A 21,199-nucleotide genomic window follows, 5' to 3' on the forward strand; every position below is an offset into this window, starting at 1 on the left:
ATAAATATATATAACAATGCCTATTACATTGCACTTCTCAACGGGATTCCAAACCATTTTTCATTGCTCTATATTTGTGCATGTGTAATGACAATAAAGTTTTATACATTTTATTTCACCTTTATTTATACAGGGGGGCCCATTGACACCCGCGGTCACATTTTCAACAGGGATCTGTTCATTTGAATCCTAATCCTAAATTATTTATGTAATTGATAACCTTTTATAATGTCATAAGATAATTAATGTAATGTACTGAGGTGAGATGAGATTACGGAAGAGGCGGGGCTTAGATGCTTTACCGCCTTGTGATTGGCTGGTTTCCTTGAACACGTCATGATTGACGTCTCGGATAACAGTCGTCACGTCTCAGTGTTTTTTTTTTTCTGTAAGGATGCAAGAAGAGAGAAACTTTTTCCACTGAGCGGAACCATGTCGAGGAGGTGAGTTCTTGATGCGAAATGATCGAGGTTCACGCGATTAATTTGAGTTTCCAGGCTGTTTCTGAGCAGAGTTTGCGTCTCGCGGAGATCTTTGTTGATACTTGATGTTACATTCCTGCAGGTCTTGAACTGTTTGATGTAAACATGCACGCAAACTGAAACGTGCATAGTTATTGGAAGAGTCGTTTTAGAGAGAGAAATCTGGTTAAAAGTCTGTTTTCTTTAAATCCCTTGCTGTTTTCTTGTTTAACACTTTGTCCTCTGGTTCAGGGGCGACAGCTGCTCAGATCGCAGGTCTGCACAGTGGATCAGTGGAGGATGTGCATGAGAGACGTGTCTGGATGTGATTACTGGGCTGGATCGTAAAGCCGTGCAAACAGGACATGTTCAGAAAGTTCCTCCCTTGTGATAGTCATAAATGTACCCATGCTAAATTAGGAACAGAGAGGTTTCTGTCTCGGCGTGTGTCTATTTCCTGTCATTTGCTTCTTACTCAACATTTCTCCAGTGTGTCAAACATTAATTCAAGGCTGAGGCCAGTTTGGGTGTGGCTGTCAGAGTCAGCTGGACAGACTTTTATTGACAACTTTTCAAAAGCTGATCACAATGATGTGAGTTTAAGTGTCTGTGGTGTGAGATAATTTCATGTGTTTTTAGGTCATATATCACACATACTGTGTCTAAAGCCCAGCAGTTGTAACCAAATAGAGGTTGGGCCATTAGGTCTTTGTTTCCATTGTGTTTTTTAACAAAGAATGAACCAAAGAAATGATCACAAGATATCCTCAAGAATAATAATTATCCAAAGAAGCAATTTGCATTTTCAATAATGCATTAAAACCTTTAAATTATAATCTATTCTCCTGGTTTCAGTGCAACAAGAACAGCTATATTCTAAAAATGTATATGAGTGACAAGTAAAAATGTTTGATCTCAAAATCCCATTGCTTCTTTGTCCACTTACCGGTAATTTCATGTAAATTCTGTATTTGAGTATGAGTTGAGTACGATATCTAATTAATTGTCACTTTCTGGCCGTAATTACAGCGACGGTAATGTAGTGTAGTAGTGTAACCCTGTTTATGATCCGTTCAGAGTCCTTGTGTGTCCACTGTGGATTTCTTCCCACTGCGATGTTACATAACTCCACCGCTGAATGCTTCATTCACTGTTTTGGGGGAAAAATGATGTTTGCAAAAAACTGCTCCATCCTCTTTCCATCCTCGTGATCTTATTGTGAACAAAGTAAATGTTTCCTTCAGTACTGGTGGACTCCTGAGTGGAGGACAGGGTTCACCCCTAACCCTGAGCTGGGTGTGTGATCGTGTGTGTGTGTCACAAACCGTCAGTGTTACACTGCATCCCATGATGCATCTGAATCATTGCCTTAACCTTGCAGATGCTGTTTCACCCTCTTAGTGAGACATTCAGCAGCAGGTTGAGGATCTTTTTCTTGAAAACTTGCTGCATGGCTCATTTCACTGCCGCCTGACCTTCACATGTTGTTTAACATGCTCTCACACTCTGAAGTCTTTCTTTATACATTTATCACAGCAAATGTCTGCAGTCAGCTTGAAAGCGATCTCTGCAGGGTTTTCCTGTTGCGTAACTAAATATTTTTATGCAACAGATGGTTTTGGTTTTTTTGCACTTTCCTTCAGCTTCCTGTTAATGCTGGTATTGTGAGGAATTAAATAAGCGACACATTCGTTTAAGTCAGATTGTAAAATGAGTCGGACATTTCCTTACTGTTGTATTGCTTATTAAAGTGGTGTAAAGAGAGAGAGAGGGAGAGAGGGAACTCTTCCAAGTGTGCACTGCTTGTGGAAAATCCAATGGGAAACAGACTTCCTTCCCCTGCAGCCATAATCGCTCTCAGTGTCAGACGAGCATCAGAACGCCTCACTTCTTCTGGAAGTTCTCTGCAGTGCTAACATGGCTCTGCTGTCAGTAGGTTCTCTTTCAAAGTCTTCCAGGTACAACATTTCTCCCCACATTACATATTTCTGCTTGTCCCAGCAGGAAAAATACTCATTAAAATTTTTTCCAACTATCCTGAGTTGTAATCTGACTGAGGCCCCTGTGCCTTTTAAAGAAGAGAGTCGGTGGAAAACCGCCGGCTTCAGTCTGCCTCCACTGAACCTGCTGTGTGATTCCACAGCCAGCAGGCCGACCAGGAGCTCACGGAGGTGCTGAACCAGCTCTGGCGTCTGGACACCAACCGCCTCAAACCAGGGACGGACTACATCATTTCCCTGCAGGTCAGTGGAGCCGTTCTGCCACAGCAACGTCTTGGCTATGCAAAGCACAGAGACGCAGATGCAAACGATCACAAACCTCATCTGGAGCTCGAACAGTGTTTCCTGCACTGCGTTCCTGTTGGTGCTGTCTTCAGGCCCTCAGGGATATTCTGTTAACCTCCTCATAGGCAGTTTTTTTTTCTTCTTTTTTTTGCAGAGGAATTGCATTTTTCACTCATCAGCAGCAACATTTTTCTCTGATTATCCTTGTTCTGTTGAGAAGTGAAGTTATTTAAGCTCCACAGTACGATACGGTCACATGGAAGTTCTCTGCAGAAGTTCCATTTCAGTGTGTTCACAGAACCTGCAGCAGGCCAATCGGAAACGGAAAGTGAGCTGCAGTTGGTCCCTTGTCCACAGTTTGAACCCCCCTGATCTAGAATGCTGGCAGACAACACATCAGATATTTTTGACGTGGCTTATACTGTATATTGTTTCAGTAATTTTGATTGAGTTGAATGTTGGGAAATGCATCTTTATTGTGAAGAGCAACATGCTGATCACTGGTTTTTTGTTTTGTTTGTGTCTTTTATCCAGGGCAGAGCTGGTTATGTGGCCCAGGGCAGTAACTATGCCAGAGACCGAGCCAGAGAGCCGCTCTTCAGCTACGTCGATGAAGACAAAATCAAGAATATCGAGACTTATTCTCGTGAGTTTCAGTCCACAGAATTTATGTGGCACATTTTCCATTACAGCTTGATTTTGCTAAATGTTCCAGCAGCTAAATATTCCCTCTTCTTCTTTTTTTTTTTTAACACATAGATTTCATCAACTTGTTGGACAACTACGAGATGTCGACCGGCGTGTCGGAGACCGTCACGTCAGAGGAGCACACCGAGACCAAGCTGTTCATCGACTCCATCCTGGAGACTGAACTCATGAAGGTGCCGTGGCTCAGAAAGATTTCATTCTCTGTGTGTCGTGTTCACGATCAGATGGTAAAGCTGAGCGGCTTTATACCTTTAGAGCTCCTCTCTCATTATACCCACTTTACTCTAAATATTATGAAGACTTGATGAAATGACCTGAAAATCAATTGTAGAGTATGAAAACTGACTCAGGTGTGTGACGTTAGTGTTTTCATTCTATCTTTCCTCGTCTGTTCACAAAACTATCCTAGCATGAATCAATTAACTTTACACTTTAAGAAGATCTGTACAGTACAGTATATACTTTTTAATGTTTCAAACATCTGTAAATCCACTTCCTGTTTTTGTCAGTATGTGTGGAACGCTGACTCCTGAACAGTGAGGGCTCCCTCTAGTGGTATTTGGAGGGAAGTCCCAGTTTTTTTTTTTAAAGTGGAATTTATTTGAAGATCATCTAAATCAGGGGTGTCAAATATGAGGCCCGTGGGCCAAAACTGACCATCAAGAGGCTCCAATCCAGCCTGCCGAACCACCAATTCTTCAAGAAATTCTTAGAGATTATGAGGTTTATTTCTCAAGAGCAGCAGACACAACACGACCTTGAGTCCTGAGGCGAGACGCTGGTGGTGAAAGACAGATCCCTCAGTACGAGCAACAGCAAAAATATTCAGAATGCAGCAGCTATAGGAGAAGTTTTCATCTCAATATATTTTTTGTACCAGAAGGTTTTATTAGAATTGGACTTTATTTTAAAAATGTCATTATTTTCAGTATTAATTTTTTTGCTTTTGTGAAAATGTTAACATTTTCATTGCGACTAATTTGTAAAGTGTGTTTTTGTCTGGTTAATAAGCAATAATCAGTTTAGGAGTAATCATGCATCGTTTGTGCTGTAAAGCACTAACTGGTTAGACCTCTGTATGCCGTACTAGCACAACTCTGATTTCGTTTCAGATAAATGAGAAATGATGAATCAGGATTTTTTTGTTTTCTCGTTTTACTGGTAGTGCGCTCACAGCTATCTCGTCAAGAAGGGGGCTTCGCCGTCAGACACGGCGCAGTTCAAGAAGCAGCTGTACGACATCTGGTTCCGCCTGTACCACAGGGAGCGCGGCGGAGGGTGAGACCGCAGCCGCCGTATCGTGAAGAACACCGAGAGCGAGCACAAGTTCAATCGTTCGCTCACAGGATGATCGCAGAAGCTGGTTAGACGCAGTGAGATGGCGGGATTCGGAGTAATACTGAGCTCAATGTGCTGAAAGTGAATACTGCATGTATCGAACAGTCTGCTAATGTTAGCCCATCATCTTTTCCCCTGCAGGAGAGCCCATTGTTTTTTCACTGTGTCGCACCCAATGTGCAAACACAGCAGATAAGTGAGATACTTCCCTCTCTTATCCTCACTCTGTTTCCACTGCAGTGAGGATTCCTGTGGATTTGAACACGTGTTTGTTGGAGAAACCAAATCGGGCCAGGAAATCATGGGTCTTCACAACTGGGTGCAGTTCTACCTGCAGGAGAAGCACAACCACGTGGACTACAAAGGCTACAAAGCAAGAGACCGCAAAGACACGGTGGGTGGATCCCGGTCTCACGTTCATCAATACGCACCCTGAAAGAGCTTTTTCCAGACATCTCCTCTTGCATTGACCAATCTACAGTTTTCCACTGATCAGGGAGTGAATTGTGAGTTCTGGTGTTTCAGCCCGACGAGGACGACCACGTCCTCAACCTGCAGTTCAGCTGGAAGGGCCTGGTCAAGCCCATCGGCGGCTCCTTCATCGGAGTCAGCCCGGAGTTCGAGGTCGCCCTCTTCACCATCATCTTCCTCATGTCCACCGAGAAGATGACGAGCGTGCGGGTGAAGGTGGACGAGTACATGCTGGAGCTGGTCGTCTGCCGGCACGGGAGATCCATCGGCACGTCCTACCCCAAGCTGCTCAGCAGCAACAACCGAGACCTGTAACGTCACGGGGGTCACACGTCTGTCCAGTTCCACCGAAGGTCTACGCCAAACAATCTTCAAACAAACCCGGCTCCAGCTGTTTTAAATTGAATATTTGTAAAACTAATCATTTTTTTAATCTCTTGTAAAGAACGTAATGCTGCATTGTTAAACTGATCTGCTATATTTTCCAAACTGTAACAAAAAATAAAATTGTGTATGTATAAAAGTTACATGTGAATCTTGTGGGGGGTTTTTTTCCTCTTCATGTTATTTGAATTCAAATGAGCTAAGTTGGAGAAAAATAGCAAAAACAACAGTCTTGTGTTACTGTGTGGTAATCTTTCGTACCATTCTGTTTAAATTCTATAATCTTTTATTCTTTTGAGTATCTTTACGGTCATATTGTGGCAAAAGTTAAACCTCACGTGTCGTAGATGGGAATGTGTTGTTGCTCTTTCCACACCATTGACTTTGTTATCTGCTGTTTTTGCCATGTGGCTAATAGTTCCTCTTATCACAGACATCACATTCATTAAATCTCATTTCACCATGATGAACTCAAACGACCTTGGAGTTGTTTCCATGCAGTCATGTTGTTTCTACACTGGGTGTGGTTTGATGGGGAGGATGGCGGAGCGGTGGAGGGATCCGCCTCCACTCAGGTCATGGCATCCCCAATGTGTTGCATTATTTCTAGATTGTGGGATAACATCTGTCTCCCTCTCACGGTGAATAGGGCGACTTCACAGGCAGACCTGACAAAACACGTCAGCTAAGTACTTTTTAAAATCCATGCAAAGCGCTGCTGCCGACTCTCATCAAGAGAGAAAGCCAAGTTACCTGAGGATCCAATGTAGCATGTCATCAGCGTCATGATGTGTTGGAGGCTTACATTCTGTAATGTGAGAGACTGTATGGCTGTCTGATGGTCCTGTGATGAACCAGTGATCAGGGTGTACACTGATAGAAACATACTCTTCTACAATGATTCTACATGAGGTGCTTGTTTATCAGTACCTGTCAGGACGTCCAAGGTCACGTCTGCGTAAAAAACAGGTAAAAGGATTCAGGGGTTTGTAGTAGATCAACATTCTGCATAATTATGCGTGTTGAAAAAGAAGCTTTGGATGTTAAGTGGGACGGAGCTCCAGATGTGGTGGGCCGAGTGACTCAAGGCCCCATGGAGAACATTGGAGAGTTTTCATTCCCATGTGTGATTACATTATACATTTCCTGCATGATGACTGTATTCAAAAAGGGACTCAAAACATTTATGTTTTACAGCTTTTATTGAGACGGTTGGCAATTATTATTGTTGAGATGTTGTAGTACTTTGGAAGTTGCTAAAGGGCATTATTAAATAAACAGTATTATTTTCATATTTAATTTGAAAACAGTCCTGTTAAACAGAAGAGCGGTTTTCATAAAATAGTGACAGTCTTTATTCTAGTTTTATTGGCCTTTGAGGGTCTTTACAGCCTTCCTGTGTCCTCACCGTGACTCCGCCTGTCAGACAAGGCGCAGGGGAAATGCTGCCCACTACCTGGACGCTCCCTGCTTCTGCGCATGCGCACACGGGCGAGCCCGTCACCATGTCAAGCCGCAGAGCTGAAACTGTTCCTGTTCAAACTACCTCATGAAGTGCTGAGCGGGCAGGTAAGCGCTCCGCTTCTCCTCTCACGACGCGCACAGCTCCGCCAAACGCTCCCCGGCGGCGGCGCGGACACCCCGCTCCACGTCGGCCCAGTAACTTTTTGTGCGCCGCCTGTTTAGGAAACCTGGCTAGCTTGAGGCTAACTCGGCTAACCGTCAGTCGGCAGCTCGGTGTCACACACACACACACACACACACACACACACGCACACTTATATACGTACACGCACGCGCACGTGCACGCAGCTGGATGTTTGGGAGCCACCTGACAACCGCTCACATGACTCCAGCTGGCTCCTCACACACCGAGCAGATTCCCTGAGCGCGCTCTGCTGTGTTTCCTGAGGTGTCGAGGAGATCCACAAACAACAACAACAACAACAGCAGCAGCAGCAGCATGTTTGGGAGGAAGAAGAGAGCAGCTCAGCCCAGAGGCCAGGGAGCTGCTGCAGCCAAGCAGGTAACAACAACAACAACAACAACAGCAGCATCGTCTGCTCAGTGCCGAGTGGACTGACCGCTCCTCCTGCCCTCAGATGGGTCTGTTCATGGACCCCGAGGACATGATGGGGATGGAGGAGAACCTTGACGACCCGGACCTGGAGGCTGAACTTGATGCCATCACCGGAAACAAAGCTGCTGCAGGAGGGAGGAACAGGCCCAAGGGGAAAAGTGAGTGCCGAGGTTATGATGAACACTAAGAGCCTGGACACACACCTCCTGCATCCACTGCTAGAGTTCCTAAATAAATTATGTGTAAGAGTGTTTACAAAGGGAAACTCAACTGACAAACCAAAGCAAGAGACAGATTCAAAGTAGAATGGTGGATGGTCTAGTAAATTCAGAAAGAGTTTCAAAATATAAGAAAGAAGCTGTATTTCACATATTGTGCATTAGGCTGTGGTGGGGGTCGTCATCAAAGTTTAAAATGGTGAAACTTTGGGTGCCTCAAGGAAAAAGCACACAGTATATTGGATTTCACAGGGTAACTGGCAGGTGGGCTATGTATGGGGGAGGGAACTATGTTGTTTTAGCCTCTTAGTGGCTAAAATCATCGGGTCGGCCTCTACCAGTACCAGCCTCCTTCCAGCTGGAACACTAAACCTCAGTGGAAAACAGGCAGCTCATCCCTGGCGGTCTCTCAAAGAGCATCATGTGTGGGTTTTGTATAACTGTTTCCCTGAGGATTACGTTTGATTTAATATTTATTATTTTTATTATATCCAGACAGAGGAACTGTCTGTTTCAAAATATCCAGTTGTAAAAACCAGAACCTTTTATGGTGTTGTGCTTCAGAGATGCCGGTCTTTATGGTGAAGAGACATGGATATGGAATGGTATCTTAAAAACAAATGTAAAATATTAGAAATAATCTCAACAGTAAATACTGAAATAAGGACTCAGTCTTTTCAACGGATTCATTAAATCCTCACAGTAGTGCAGGGAAGTTATTTTTGGGTGCTTTTTTTGTGTCTTTGTCAAGTATGCAACCAACATTAATTTGAATTTACAGCCTGTCATGACTATATTACATTTAAATTAAATGATTTTACCGAGTATGTCTGCAATTAGATTTAACATTTATTCCCTATATTGATAAAACAATTAATAAGAACTAGTTTGAATACTTTGAATATCTTTCCACTTTATCTTAACCTATGGATTGAGTCAAATTTAAGCAGCGTGCAAATCTGAGTGTTGGAAAATGACTGAAATGAGGGTGTGTTTGTGTTGCAGGTCCTCTGCCCATGGAAGACATCGCCCGGATGGCTGACGAGTGCATGAGAGACGTGGACGACGACGAAGACGACGATAATGTCGAGGATGACGAAGACTTGCTGGTTGGTGCTTTTTTTACTGTCATTATAGTGAATTAACTACAATGTGTGGCTGCATGATGTGATGTTGTCATATATTTTCCTTTACATATATATATATATATATATATATATATATATTAGGGCTGTCACGATATCAAATTTTCTCTTCACGATAATCATGACCAAAAAATGTCACGATAACGATATTATCACGATATCAGCAAAAAATTAACTAATAATGGTACATTCAGATTCATCTTTAATTTTATTTTTGTTTGTTTTCTCTGTTTTCCCAGATGAATTACATTCAGAACACCTGTCAAATAAGGTGTTGAAACAATATGAGAACAGTAACTGTACAACTGCATACAAAAAGTGTAGTTACACTCAACTAATTAAAATCTGATAAACTGATTAACAGAGGATCCACACGCAGAGGCTTAATTTACGTCGGGCTGGTGGGTTATGAAAACCCACGCGGACTCTCTTGGGTTGAAATCCTGTCCCACCACCACACTGCCGAGAATGTTTGTTTGTTTGTTTGTTTAAATCCGAGGCGGAATGAGCGCAGCTGCTTCTCTCCAGTCAGAGGCGCCGCTACGGGCTGGGGCCCCGAGCTGAAGGGGGCCCCGACAGACGGCGGATATCAGCGACACAACTTGAAACCCACCGCATACATTACAATGACACGTCTGGAACCGACCTAATGGGGCCCCACTACTACCCGGATGGGTGCAAAATCTGCTTATAATTACAAGATTAACAAAATCGTTTGTGGATAGCAGAGACAAAGCATTTGTATGTAACTGAAGAATGACAAGTCATATGTCTACTGAACAATCACGGGGATATTTTTCTTTTTCTGTTTCCATTCTCTGCTTATGGCAGATTTTTATGAAGCTCGGCATTTCTTGCAAATTGGCGTGTCGTCAAACTTGTTCGCTTCCACTTTTAGGAACCCAAAAAACTCCCACACCACCGACTTCACTTTTTTCGGGTGAGGATAGAGCGTCTCGCTGTCGTTGTCGGCCACCACCGACGTGTTTAGTTCACTCGTGACGCTCGCTAACTGGGAGCCGCGCTAGCTGGGAGCCGTGCTGCTACCGCTGCTCTGCTGTGTTTATATGAGAGGGGAGGGGGAGAGGCTGGGGGCCTGCAGGAGGGAGAGAAGCAGGGCGGAAGAACAGGAGCGGATTTTGAAAATACACTTCAACACGTTTCAAGTGGCACTACATTCTCTATGCGATATTATCATGTGCGCATTTTGAACACGATATTGAAATTTCATTTTTTAATATCACGATTATCATCAATACCGGTTTACCGCGACAATATATTTATATATTTGTGTATGTATGTGTGTATTCTGGATTATTCTTTTTTCTTTCACTCCTCACACGTCTGGCGCCCAGCCTCCAGCAGCATCAGTCACATAGAGCTGTTAAGCAGCGTCTGTCTTGTTTCCTCGACAGGCGGAGCTGCAGGAAGTGGTCGGTGAGGAGGAGGAGGAGGCCGAGGATGTTTCCTCCTCCTCGTCCGCCGTCACGGAGCCTTCTCAATCTGAGACAGCCGAGTCTCCAGTGTCGCAGGTAGCTGCAAAACGCTCTGCTCTGCTCTGGCACGACACACCCGGCTCCTCCAGTGTGTGTGTCACACACAACCTTTCTGTCCTTGTTGGCTTGTGCAAATGGGAATTTTCAGAAAGTGAAATTACGTAATTGATTAATTAAAAAAGAGTGATATATTGAAACAAATAGTTGAAATATGAGCAATCCACCCTCCAGACCATTAAAAAGTTAATTACTAGTTATTTCTGCTCTCATAATCATGAAAACTTTCAAATCTTGTAATTGTGATGATGCTGTCTGGTTATAAATGTTCATAAAACATCATTTGATGAGACATTACTATATATATTCTTCATTTTCACTAGTGAGTAAACACAAATTTTAAAATAATAAAAAGTCTTGAACATTTCCACTTCATGTATAATAACGCTGAGTCTCTGCTGCACGTTGTGAAGCAGCAGGAAGCCAAAGCGTCCTCGGCGTCCTCGGCGTCCTCGGCGGCCCCCGGCACCCTGCAGCACACCCTGGAGGAGAGAGCCGCCATGTACAGGACGGCCCTGCACAACGCCAAGACCTCAGGGGAGACCTCCAAAGCCAGGAGATACGACCGGGGCCTGAAGGTTCGAACGCACACGCTCACACACGTCCACGTCTTCATCTGGACTTCTGCTGTATGACCAGTATGATAAAGTATCGTCCTGGTTTCTTTGTGAGGATCAAAGATCTAAACAGCCTGATGAGGCAGGCCTTCTGGCTTCGTGTCTCTTTTCATGCTAATGGGCCAGACCTGGAAGAGCCGCCTGCAAACTGCTGTTTAAACAGTGACGAGAGGCTGATCTGTGCGCCGTGGGGCTTTAATGCAAATTGTTCTAACAAGACACAAAAGTCGGACATTTCTCTAAACGGCTTTAAAGAAAACACATGGAATTCTTGTTAGGCTCACAGAATTCTAAAAGCCAGAAGGGAAACCAAGAGCAGCGTTATGGAGAGACAGCTGGGGTGTTCGGGGATTCCTGCGTCCCAAAAGAGGGATTTAGGTTAATCCTCGTCGTTCACATCAACTCAGAAAATTAGATTTTCTGTTGCAGATAGAATGATTGTAACGTTGACTCATTCAGTTTGTGTCAGAAATACGTTTCTGCCTTCATGTGCTGCGGGGCTCGTTTCTGAACGGCTGTTGATCTTTACAGACTTTGCAGTCGATGCTGGCTGCAGTGAAAAAAGGTCGGCCCGTGAACGAGGCGGAGATTCCTCCACCTGTGGCCACTGGAGCAGCGACCGCCGCCGCCCCGACCGCCCCGCCGACCGCCGCCGCCTCGAAGCCCACCGTTCCTGCGAGACCGCCACCTGCTGTGCCTCCCCGGCAAAAGCCGGCCTCGTCCCCGCCGCCCGCGGTGCCGGTCGTCGTCACGCCGAGCGGCGAGGAGGAGCCGTCGCCCTCGGAGACCCCGCCCCCTCCGAGCGGCCTGCCAACTCCAGAGGAGCCGACCGAAGAAGCAGCCGGGCTCTCGGCGAGCGGTCAGACCAGCGGTCAGTTTCTTTATTAACGTAACATTATCGTGATCGATCAAACACAGAAACTCTTTTGTCCTCATCGGTTTGAATTTTGCTTCATTTTCCATCAGTTTTACGTCAGCCTGCAGCGAACGCCACCTGTTAATTCCTCACATGCTTCATGTTGGATTGATTTATCAGATTTATTATTGACGCCTCTCTGTGATCTTTAGCCAACGATGCGACGAAGACGATGCTCCTGGAGCGGCAGAAAGAGTACAAGATGGCCGCTCTGAGAGCCAAGAAGCATGGAGACGTGGAGCAGGCCAGGGTTTTCCTCAAGACCAGCAAGGTGCGTCTGTCCTCTGTCCTCTGACTCCTGCATGTGGACTGCTGTCTTGTTGAGGGACTTTGTTCGGCAGATTTTGAAGTTGAGGGAGCTTCAGCAGCTTTGCAGGACAGTGAATTCCCTCTTTTCCTGAAGATGAATCTGTTTTTGTTCCCCCGGTTCGCCGTCTGTTTTCTCTCTTCCTGTCTGAGTTTGTCGCCTGCGCCCGTCTCAGCCTGTTGCCTGCAGCTTTCCTCTCTGAGGAATGTGAAACACGTCGACAATGCGGACGCCAACAAAGACGATCTTTATGTTCGACTTTTCATTTTTTAATGATCTCTCCGCTGCAGAGGTTCGACGCGGTGGTCGAGGCTCTGGAACAGGGGCAAGCGGTGGATCTGAGCGGCCTGCCGCCTCCTCCAGCTCAGGGTGAGAATCACCTGCTAGTTAACAGCAAGGCAGGCTTGTAGAAAGAAGAAACGGTGTAAATATGAACCCCGGACTGCTCTGGACTGAGAGGATCGTGGACTGTGCGCTTGTTTCTGATGGTTTCTGTGCTGCAGGAGGAAGCCCGGCCTCAGAGAGAGAATCTGCCTCGGGGCAAAACGCTCCGGTCACCAAACCGGCCGCCGCGGCTCCAGGTGAGTTTTCATCGCTGCTGGACGAAGATATGAAACCTTGAAACGCTGTCACCAAGAAGAAAAGGCTTCAAGTGTTTTCTTCAGGGAGTCTGTCAGATTCAGATTCAGACGTCCAAGAGGCTCGTTTCTGTTTCATCTGTTGCTTTGAGCCATCGTGCGTTAAAACATTCATTTCTCAGTTCTCCGGAATACGAAGCGACGCTGAATGATGAATGTTGTTTTCCTCTCTCAGCTCCCGCCGCCGCCTCGACCCCCGCGGCCCCCAAGGACGTGCTGGAGGCCCTGGAGCAGAGACGAGCCAAGTACGCCGAGGCGTCCGCCCAGGCCAAGGCCGCCGGCGACGACCGCAAGGCCCGCATGCACGACCGCATCGCCAAGGTAGGAGAGGCTCCTCCAGAGCGCCGTCCTCCCTCAGGTCCTCCTCTGAGCCGCCGCCGCCTCTCTCGTCCCGCAGCAATACCAGAGCGCCATCCGGACACACAAGTTGGGAAAACCGGTCAACTTCGACGAGCTGCCGGTTCCTCCGGGTGAGTTCAGGTTTAGGTTTTCACTTCCTGACGGATTCTGTATGCTGCTACGGCTTCATGGCGTGTTTGGCGCTGCAGGTTTTCCCCCGATCCCCGGTCAGAAGGCGGCCGGCGCCGAGCAGGGCTTCATCAGCGCGCTGGAGACGGCCAGCAAGCTGGCCTCCGCCGACCTGACCGCGGCTGCAGACGAAGACGACGACGAAGAGGTGGGTCGCCGGCGGCACGGCGGACGGCGGTCCGGTTCCTGGACGGTTCGCTCATACGGCCTCCGTCCCGTTACAGTCAGCACCTTCCGAGCCAGAGCAGCCGAGAAAGCCGTCGCTGGACGCCGCCTCGGCCGGCCGGGCCGGGAAGACGTCCCCGTCAGCCTCCCCCGACAGGAGCAGCGCCGCAGGAGGACTCTCGCCCACAGGTGAGGCCGGCCGGGAACCAGCCGCTGAGCAGTCCAGCGCCGGGCAGCTAAAGAGACGCGTCTGTCCCTAAGCTCCGCCCCCTTGACGCCCGGCGTTCCTCCCCGCAGCGCTGCAGCAGCTTCACTTCCTGGAGGGCCGGAAGAAGCAGTACCTGAAAGCAGCGCTGCAGGCCAAGCAGAGGAACGACATGGAGCAGGCCAAGGCCTTCCTCCGCACCGCCAAGGGCTTCGACCCCATGATGGAGGCGGCGCGCAGCGGCCAGGCGGTGGACATCAGCACGGTGAGCACGCTTCCATCCAGACGCCACTTCGAACCCGGAGATCCCCTTTTCTCTGAGAACCTCTCAGCTTCATTTACATCAATATTCTTTATTTCCCTTTAGTCACATTTATTGAAAAGACACATTTCTTGGATTTTTGATGAAATAAACTCTGAATTTCCGTTGTGAAGCAGGAATGAGAGCTGAACTGGAGGCTCTTCTTCTTTAAACATTCGACTCTCCTGCTGTCGCCGCTGACAGGATGTGGTGTGCATACATCTCATAACCATAAACCATTTATCACCTCAGAAGTCAAACAATTGCCAGAAAGTAGTAAAATGAGGCTTCGCTCTCATAAAACGGTCAAGAACTTCCCTCGGGGAATAATAAAATGTTTCTGTTCTATTAGCCATAAAACCATAAATCCTGCGGCTGCAGTTGTCAGATGGCGGCGTCCGGCGGCGGCGGCTGACCCTCCCTCTGCTCCGCCTGCAGGTGCCGTCGCCCCCCGGCGACGAGGACGAGGACTTCATCCTGGTCCATCACAGCGACGTGCAGATCTCTGAGAAGGCCGAGGAGGTCTACGCTCAGCTGGTCAAGATCCTGAAGGAGCAGCGCGAGGTAGAGCGGCCGTCTGGAACCCAGTCCAGCCGTGTCCCTGCTCCATGTCTGCTTTCTCTCTCCTGTTCCAGAAATGTTTGACTCACTCCAAGCAGTTCACCCACCTGGGGAACGTCGGCGAAACTACAAAGTGAGCTTCACCTCTGACCGCCGTCCGGTCATTTAATCCACACCTTGACCTGCATCTTTAGTTTTGGCGAGGATGGACTCTGTGGGAACTCTGTCTGATTCAGGTTTGAGAAAATGGCAGAAAGCTGTAAGAAGAGTCTGGAAGTGCTGAAGCTGGCTCAGTCCAGAGGCCTGAATCCCCCGAAGCATCACTTCGAGGAGAGGTCGTTTCACACCGTCAGGTGAGCACAGGCCAAAGTACGGCGCGCTCTTATTTTATGTTATTCCAAATGACTGAAAGCGTCCGACCGAAGCCGCTGCCATCGTCGCATCTGGAGCCCGATCACTCTGACCGTCCTCCTCTCTCCGTCCTCCAGGATCTTCCCCGAGCTGAGCAGCACTGAGATGGTCGTTGTTATCGTGAAGGGGATGAACCTTCCTGCTCCCAGTGGTATTTATCTTCCCACTAACACGCCTCCGTCTGATCTGAGACACATGGTTCAAAACACAGCTCAGATAAATCATGGATTAACTTCAATGAGTTCAGCGTGGCTAATATGATTTAATAAAACTAGAGGAAATGAATCTCAATGCTCACAGGCAACGGAGCTCAGCAGCTTCAGGACGACTGAGATCGAGAGAATCAGTGTGAAGAGGAAATAAATAAATAAATAAATAAATAAATAAAGACTATATGAGTGAATGAGGAAGATGCTTCACTGGTAAATGTCCAGAACATTCAATCCTGTGATAAATAAAGGTCCTGTTGATGTTTAATCAGTTTAGAGCAGCGAGAGGAGTCGGAGCTCCACAGGGGGGCGCCAAGGACCCATGAAGCCCTGATATTAGTCAGCATTGAGTTCAATTGTTTGATATTAGTATTAGCTTTTAAATTGAAAGTGTGTCATTTATTCAGAAATAGTTATTAAACAAAAAACTAGAGGTGTCCCCGACTAAGAATTTCCATAGTCGAATCTGATTCGTCCGATTCTGCCAATAGTCGACTGATAGTCGAATCGGAGCATGCCTACACAGGGCGTCGGAGCAGCGCAGCACAGTGCAGAGCGGTGCTCACAAGGTACACGGAGCGTCAGCGCGCCTATGCCTACAGCCAGCCCTGATTGCACTAAGAATAATTAAAAAAAATAAAATAAATAAATTAAAAAAAAGCAGTGCAGCCAGGTAAAACAACACTTATTTTTTTCCTACACACTGAAACACAGACTGGAACAAAGTGTCGGTGACTCTAAACATCAAACAAATGAAGTATAGTTCAAATGACCAGAACCAAACCCTCTTCTAACAAACGGGCTAAAGCATGTCATTTATTTATATCTCAAATCTCTGCAGATAAGCTCACATTTTTTGGCTAAACAGTTTCTCACATTATCTGCTCAAATTAAATGAAAGGCTTAAATGCGCTGTGTCGGTCCGTTTCGCAGCGCAGCATCCATGCAAAAACAAACACTAAATTAAATAGAATGAGCCTTTTAGATAAATAAAAATAATAATATAATAATAACCTAAAATATTACAATTAAACGAAATAAAAGCATCAGCATTAAAAATGAGAATTGAGTAACAGAACCGTCTTTTATTAGCCCAATTATCTGGCTACTTACCTGTTTAAGGTGGAAAGCCATGTTGTTGTGAAGTGATATGAAAGGACAAAATTTGCATTTGACTTTTTTTGGATCATTTTTGACTTGGTCTCAAGTTCTGTTTTTTTTCTGACATTTTGAGCCTTTTAAAGTTCAACCAAATCACCACCGAGATGCTGCTCTGTGACGGAGCTCTGCGCAAAATCGGATTGTACCACTCACCATGGTGGTTCATTCACAAACACTAAATAGACAGAGTATTGAATAAAAGTACAAGTTAAGTAAATTTCTCCACAGTGTATTTGATAGGCTAACATGTATATCAAATAGGCTTTATATCATGTTTATTTGGAAAGAACAAGCAATTCTATGTAGAATCAGTCATTCAGCACCCCCATACAGCTGTAATGGAATGGTCCTCGTTTAATAACCACATTTTTTCGATGCTTCGACTGCGTGATTGGTAGTCGAATCAGGCCCCTTCGAACGAATCGTCGAATCGTCGATTATCTGAGGACACCCCTACAAAAAACTATTTAAAAGTTTCTGCAAAATTCATCGTCGAGCTGGAAGAGCAGAATGAAGCGTGTCTTCATCATGACTGCAGACTGAACTCTGTCCTGAAAAGCGTCTCCAGGACTTCACACGGCTAAAAGTCTTCCTTCCCGCAGGAATCCAGACCAACGACCTGGACGCCTACGTCAAGTTCGAGTTCCCCTACCCGAGCGCGGTGAGAGCCTCACACTGCGCCCCCGCCCCGCCGCCTCTGCTGCAGCCTTCCTGAAACGCTCTCTGTTCTGTTTCCGCTCAGGAGCAGCCGCAGAAACACAAAACGGCCGTCGTCAAGAACACCAACTGCCCCGGTGAGGCGGGACGTCCGTCCGCCCGCCCGCTCTTCCCCGAGAATCAAACACTGACTCTCCGTCTTCTCAAAACCAGAATACAACCAGAGCTTCACGCTGTCCATCAACCGGAACCACCGGGGCTTCAGGAGAGTGGTGACGTCCAAAGGCCTCAAGCTGGAGCTGCTGCACCGAGGGTGAGTCCTGCGGGGGGGAAAGGGGGCGGAGCCTGAGACGTCTGACGGCGCGTCTCCTCCCAGAGGCTTCCTGCGGAGCGACAAGCCCATCGGCTCGGCCCTGGTGAAGCTGGACAAGCTGGAGTCTCTCAGCGAGATCAGGGAGATCGTGGAGGTGATGGACGGCCGCAAAGCCACCGGCGGGCGCCTGGAGGTGAAGGTTCGACTCCGGGAGCCCCTGAGCGGCCAGGACATGCAGACGAGCACCGAGCGCTGGCTGGTCATCGACCCGTCGCAGGTCTTCACTCCGTCCTCCGTCCGCAACTCGGAGCGGTCTGCTTCTCCTGCTAACCCGAGTCTTCTCCCCCCGAAGGTTCTCGTCTGAAAGCTCCTGAAAAGCCCCAGAGCGTCACCAGGTAACGGCGTTAAAAACTAAAAACTGGTCCTCTGTGAGAACGTTCTGACTGCAGGTGGTTTGTGTTCCAGACTGAAGGCGGTCGGCGGCGAGCAGGAGGAGGCGGACGACGACGACGTGTTGGATACGCTGGACTCGAACCGACTCGGGTCTTCAACTTGTGACTTTTGCAACGTTTTGCACGACATGGCGAGCTCCCTCTCCAGCAGAGGGGATCTCTCAGGTGACCTTCGCTGGTCGCTCAGTCCTATACCCCAGACCGAGCGTCCTGCTCCTCGTCGCTCGGCGCCGGCTCTCCAGCTGCACCTATGCACTAATACCAAAGTAATCACTGTTGCTGTAAAATCCTGCGTATTTGAAATCGCCTTTAGCTGCCAAAACACGCCGCCGGACGGGTGTGTGTGACCGTATCCGCCCAGCCTGGACCGAAAGAGGAGGAGACGACGCTGCACCCGGTCCCGACACGCTCATTTAAGTTCTACTGAACGTGTTCACTGGGAGAACACACTCGCTCTGCAGGCTTCAGGCCACACGGATCCGTTCACACCGGCGAGCACAAAGCTGAAAGCAGAACCAGGCCGGAGCCGCGCCGGCCGGAGGACCGTCACCAACAGATTCCCCTTCCCAGCCTGCCTCCCAGGACGTGAGAGTCAGGACAGCTGCTTCCCCGCCTCCCCTCTTTAAGCTAACATTGACACACACACACACACACACACGTCTCGGATTAAACGAGTTTAAAGCACTCGTCAGTCCTCACAGGTGCATCTCAGAAATTCACTGAATCGTTTCTACTCTGTCGTTTTCATTTGCTGCCGTGTGATTGGTCAGTTCTCCGGTTACATCACTATGGCGTTCCTAACAAAGTGCTGCTAGCTGTTCACACACACACTCACACACACACACACACACATATAAATCCAGAATAATTAAAATAAGTGGTTAAATAATATATATTTCTAAAACACAGATAGTTAGAAACCACAGAAAATATGTCGATTGAAATTCTAAAAGATGAAAAGTTTTGGTTTTGTTTGTGTTCAAAATCAAAATAAATGTTTCTGATTTCAAGAAGAAGCTTGAGAAGTATTTGAAATGTTTGTCATGAATCCAAAACATACTTTCACTTCATGAAACGCTCAGGCTTTCCTTTGTGTTTCAGCTTTTTGAGATGCACCTGCAGAGATTTAAAGGTTCATTTCACTCGTGTTTAAACTTCCGTCTCACGCAGTCGGAGTGATTTGAGTGAACTGACTCTTTAAAGTCTGATTAAATGTTAAGAAAAGAAGCCATAAAGAAAAATAAACTACACACTGAGCCAACAGGGAAACCTCAACCTCACGGTGCGACTGGTCACTTCATTTCATTTCAGCTTGTTGGATCAGAGGTTTTCAGAGTGGGGAGGGCGACCCCCCCCCCCCCCCCCCCCCCCCCCCCCCCCCCCCCCTTCTCCCCCTCTGCACCGTCTCCTTACCAATCAATACCCAGACAGGCAATAAGAGAAACTTACTGAGCTGTTATCAACTGTTACTTTGCACTAAAGCTTCTTGATTAATCTCTATCACACTTGTTTTGATGAGAAAAGCATGCTGGGAGAAAGGCGTTCGACCCTCCCAAACTTTGAGAACAGCTGATTGAAATCACGTGTGTGTTTACAACCATCAACGATGTCGCGTTTCTATATTTCAAGATAATCTATAACAGTCTTGTGGACTGTATTTGCTTCTCCTGCTTTAAACTGTACTATTAAAACAAATCCTGGTTTTAATTCATGGTCTTTTGTCGATCTCCCCAAAAACAAACACAAGAGTCATTTTCTATAAGTTTTTATTTTACATTATACTACAGGTGTTTTTTTTTTTTTTTTGATAAAGACCACTTTCCTGCACATCTGTAGTGTAAAAGGAAGAAAAGAAGAAAAAGAAAAGATGTGCAGAGTTTTTGGCTTTTCAAACATTTTTCTGACTTGGTTTTTTTTTTTTTTTTTAATAAAAAAAAGGGAACAAAACTTTAACAAAATGAGCGTTTTCATCCACAACACGACTGGAAGGATGCAGAATCCACCGGCTTCCTGTTTGCATGCAGCGGCTCAACTTTTGGATCGGAACATTTTTACAACAGAATTAAAAAAAAAAAAAAAAATGCTACTTCAGTCAAACAAATTGCACCTTTTTTTGGATTCGGGACATATTGCACACTTCAGATAAGACGCCAAAAAAAAGTATTTTAATCAACAGAAAACACGGAGTCAGAAAAATAAACCGTCCGATGGAGTAAAAACGGGCGGGCGGCGGCGGCGGAGACACAGTGATTGAGCGACGCCCGTCTCTGATCACAGTTTAAAAAACAAAAAAAGAAGAACCCCGCCTGGTGACCTCTGACCTTTGCTACAGTGGCGAGCGAGGAGGCCAGAGGGAAGCTCCTCTGCAGATTGTCGCTGTACAGAGCTCCTGGCCACGACCGCGCTTCAGTTTCCTGTTTGTTTTGGTGATGAGTCTGACCAGAAACAACAGTTTGTATTCAGAAATAAAAAAGGGGGGGGTGGATGGGGGGGTGAGTGGGGGGGGGGGGGGGGGGGGGGGGGGGGGTTACATTCTTAGACTTCTTCCGTTAGGTCCGTGTGGCAGGAGAGCGCAGTCCGGAGCTGCAGGTCCGATCAGTCTGAATCTCGGGGCTTTGGAAGGACGAGGAGAATTTTAAAAAAAAAAGAAAAAGTGAGATGAAATACATTCAGCTTGGTTTTTGTTTTTTTTTACCCCCCAAACAGGATCTTCTCCCAACACTGGACGTAGCTGCACGCTGTGCTCACGCTCGCTCTCCTGGAAATGGCTTTGAATCCAGTGCACGGCTTCTGCAATTTAATACAGTCCTTATAGATTCTTTAATATATTTATACTGTATATATACATTTATATATCTTTACATGTCTAACAGGGACTCTGGCTGTGATTAAAAAGACGTGGAGGGTCGGTTTGTTTCTCTCTTCCCGCCGCTGGGGGACGAACACTGAGCCACGATGAGACTTAAAAAGTGATTCCACTGGTCTGCTGCTTCCGCTTCATGTACAGATCAGAGTTCATCAATAAAGCATTAGAACCTTTGTTTTTCAACCAGCTGAACTATGTACAGGTGGAGTAAAGCTCAGTAGTGAATGAAGCTCGCTTTGTTTTTTAATG

At 46.7% G+C, this 21,199-nt stretch overlaps 2 protein-coding genes across 3 annotated transcripts; both read left to right on the forward strand.

Moving 5' to 3' along the window:
• Nucleotides 1–360: 360 nt before the first annotated feature.
• Nucleotides 361–5,763, forward strand: LOC115405775 (poly(U)-specific endoribonuclease-C). The gene is made up of 7 exons (XM_030115478.1): nucleotides 361–443; nucleotides 2,605–2,704; nucleotides 3,281–3,392; nucleotides 3,506–3,627; nucleotides 4,620–4,732; nucleotides 5,033–5,186; nucleotides 5,318–5,763. Exons 1-7 carry the CDS (start codon nucleotides 433–435, stop codon nucleotides 5,576–5,578), a joined length of 873 nt encoding a protein of 290 aa, XP_029971338.1. The 5' UTR covers nucleotides 361–432; the 3' UTR covers nucleotides 5,579–5,763.
• A 1,450-nt stretch (nucleotides 5,764–7,213) lies between these two features.
• cc2d1b (coiled-coil and C2 domain containing 1B) lies at nucleotides 7,214–19,064 on the forward strand. Of its 2 annotated transcripts, none has more exons than XM_030115437.1 (24): nucleotides 7,214–7,673; nucleotides 7,750–7,885; nucleotides 8,951–9,054; nucleotides 10,506–10,622; nucleotides 11,057–11,221; nucleotides 11,792–12,131; nucleotides 12,329–12,447; nucleotides 12,774–12,852; nucleotides 12,987–13,064; nucleotides 13,297–13,442; nucleotides 13,519–13,591; nucleotides 13,670–13,797; nucleotides 13,874–14,003; nucleotides 14,112–14,284; nucleotides 14,759–14,884; nucleotides 14,956–15,014; nucleotides 15,118–15,234; nucleotides 15,370–15,443; nucleotides 17,265–17,323; nucleotides 17,405–17,456; nucleotides 17,533–17,632; nucleotides 17,696–17,909; nucleotides 17,985–18,027; nucleotides 18,098–19,064. In XM_030115437.1, exons 1-23 carry the CDS (start codon nucleotides 7,611–7,613, stop codon nucleotides 17,994–17,996), a joined length of 2,664 nt encoding a protein of 887 aa, XP_029971297.1. In that variant the 5' UTR covers nucleotides 7,214–7,610; the 3' UTR covers nucleotides 17,997–18,027; nucleotides 18,098–19,064. The 2 variants fall into 2 exon arrangements, with proteins under 2 accessions (XP_029971297.1, XP_029971298.1); XM_030115438.1 differs by having other exon boundaries at nucleotides 11,060–11,221.
• Nucleotides 19,065–21,199: the final 2,135 nt, after the last annotated feature.

Source organism: Salarias fasciatus, chromosome 18, assembly GCF_902148845.1.
Source record: "Salarias fasciatus chromosome 18, fSalaFa1.1, whole genome shotgun sequence".
NCBI classification, from domain to species: domain Eukaryota; kingdom Metazoa; phylum Chordata; class Actinopteri; order Blenniiformes; family Blenniidae; genus Salarias; species Salarias fasciatus.

What these genes read in the sequence shown, in the direction of transcription:
- LOC115405775 (XM_030115478.1), top strand. An exon ending in GAATATCGAGACTTATTCTC is followed by an intron (nt 3,393 to 3,505) that starts GTGAGTTTCAGT and finishes TTTAACACATAG; the next exon opens with ATTTCATCAACTTGTTGGAC. An exon ending in CAAGAGACCGCAAAGACACG is followed by an intron (nt 5,187 to 5,317) that starts GTGGGTGGATCC and finishes CTGGTGTTTCAG; the next exon opens with CCCGACGAGGACGACCACGT.
- cc2d1b (XM_030115437.1), top strand. Translation starts at nt 7,611, where the DNA reads ATGTTTGGGAGGAAGAAGAGAGCAGCTCAGCCCAGAGGCCAGGGAGCT. An exon ending in AGGCGGTGGACATCAGCACG is followed by an intron (nt 14,285 to 14,758) that starts GTGAGCACGCTT and finishes CTCCGCCTGCAG; the next exon opens with GTGCCGTCGCCCCCCGGCGA. An exon ending in CAAGAACACCAACTGCCCCG is followed by an intron (nt 17,457 to 17,532) that starts GTGAGGCGGGAC and finishes TCTCAAAACCAG; the next exon opens with AATACAACCAGAGCTTCACG.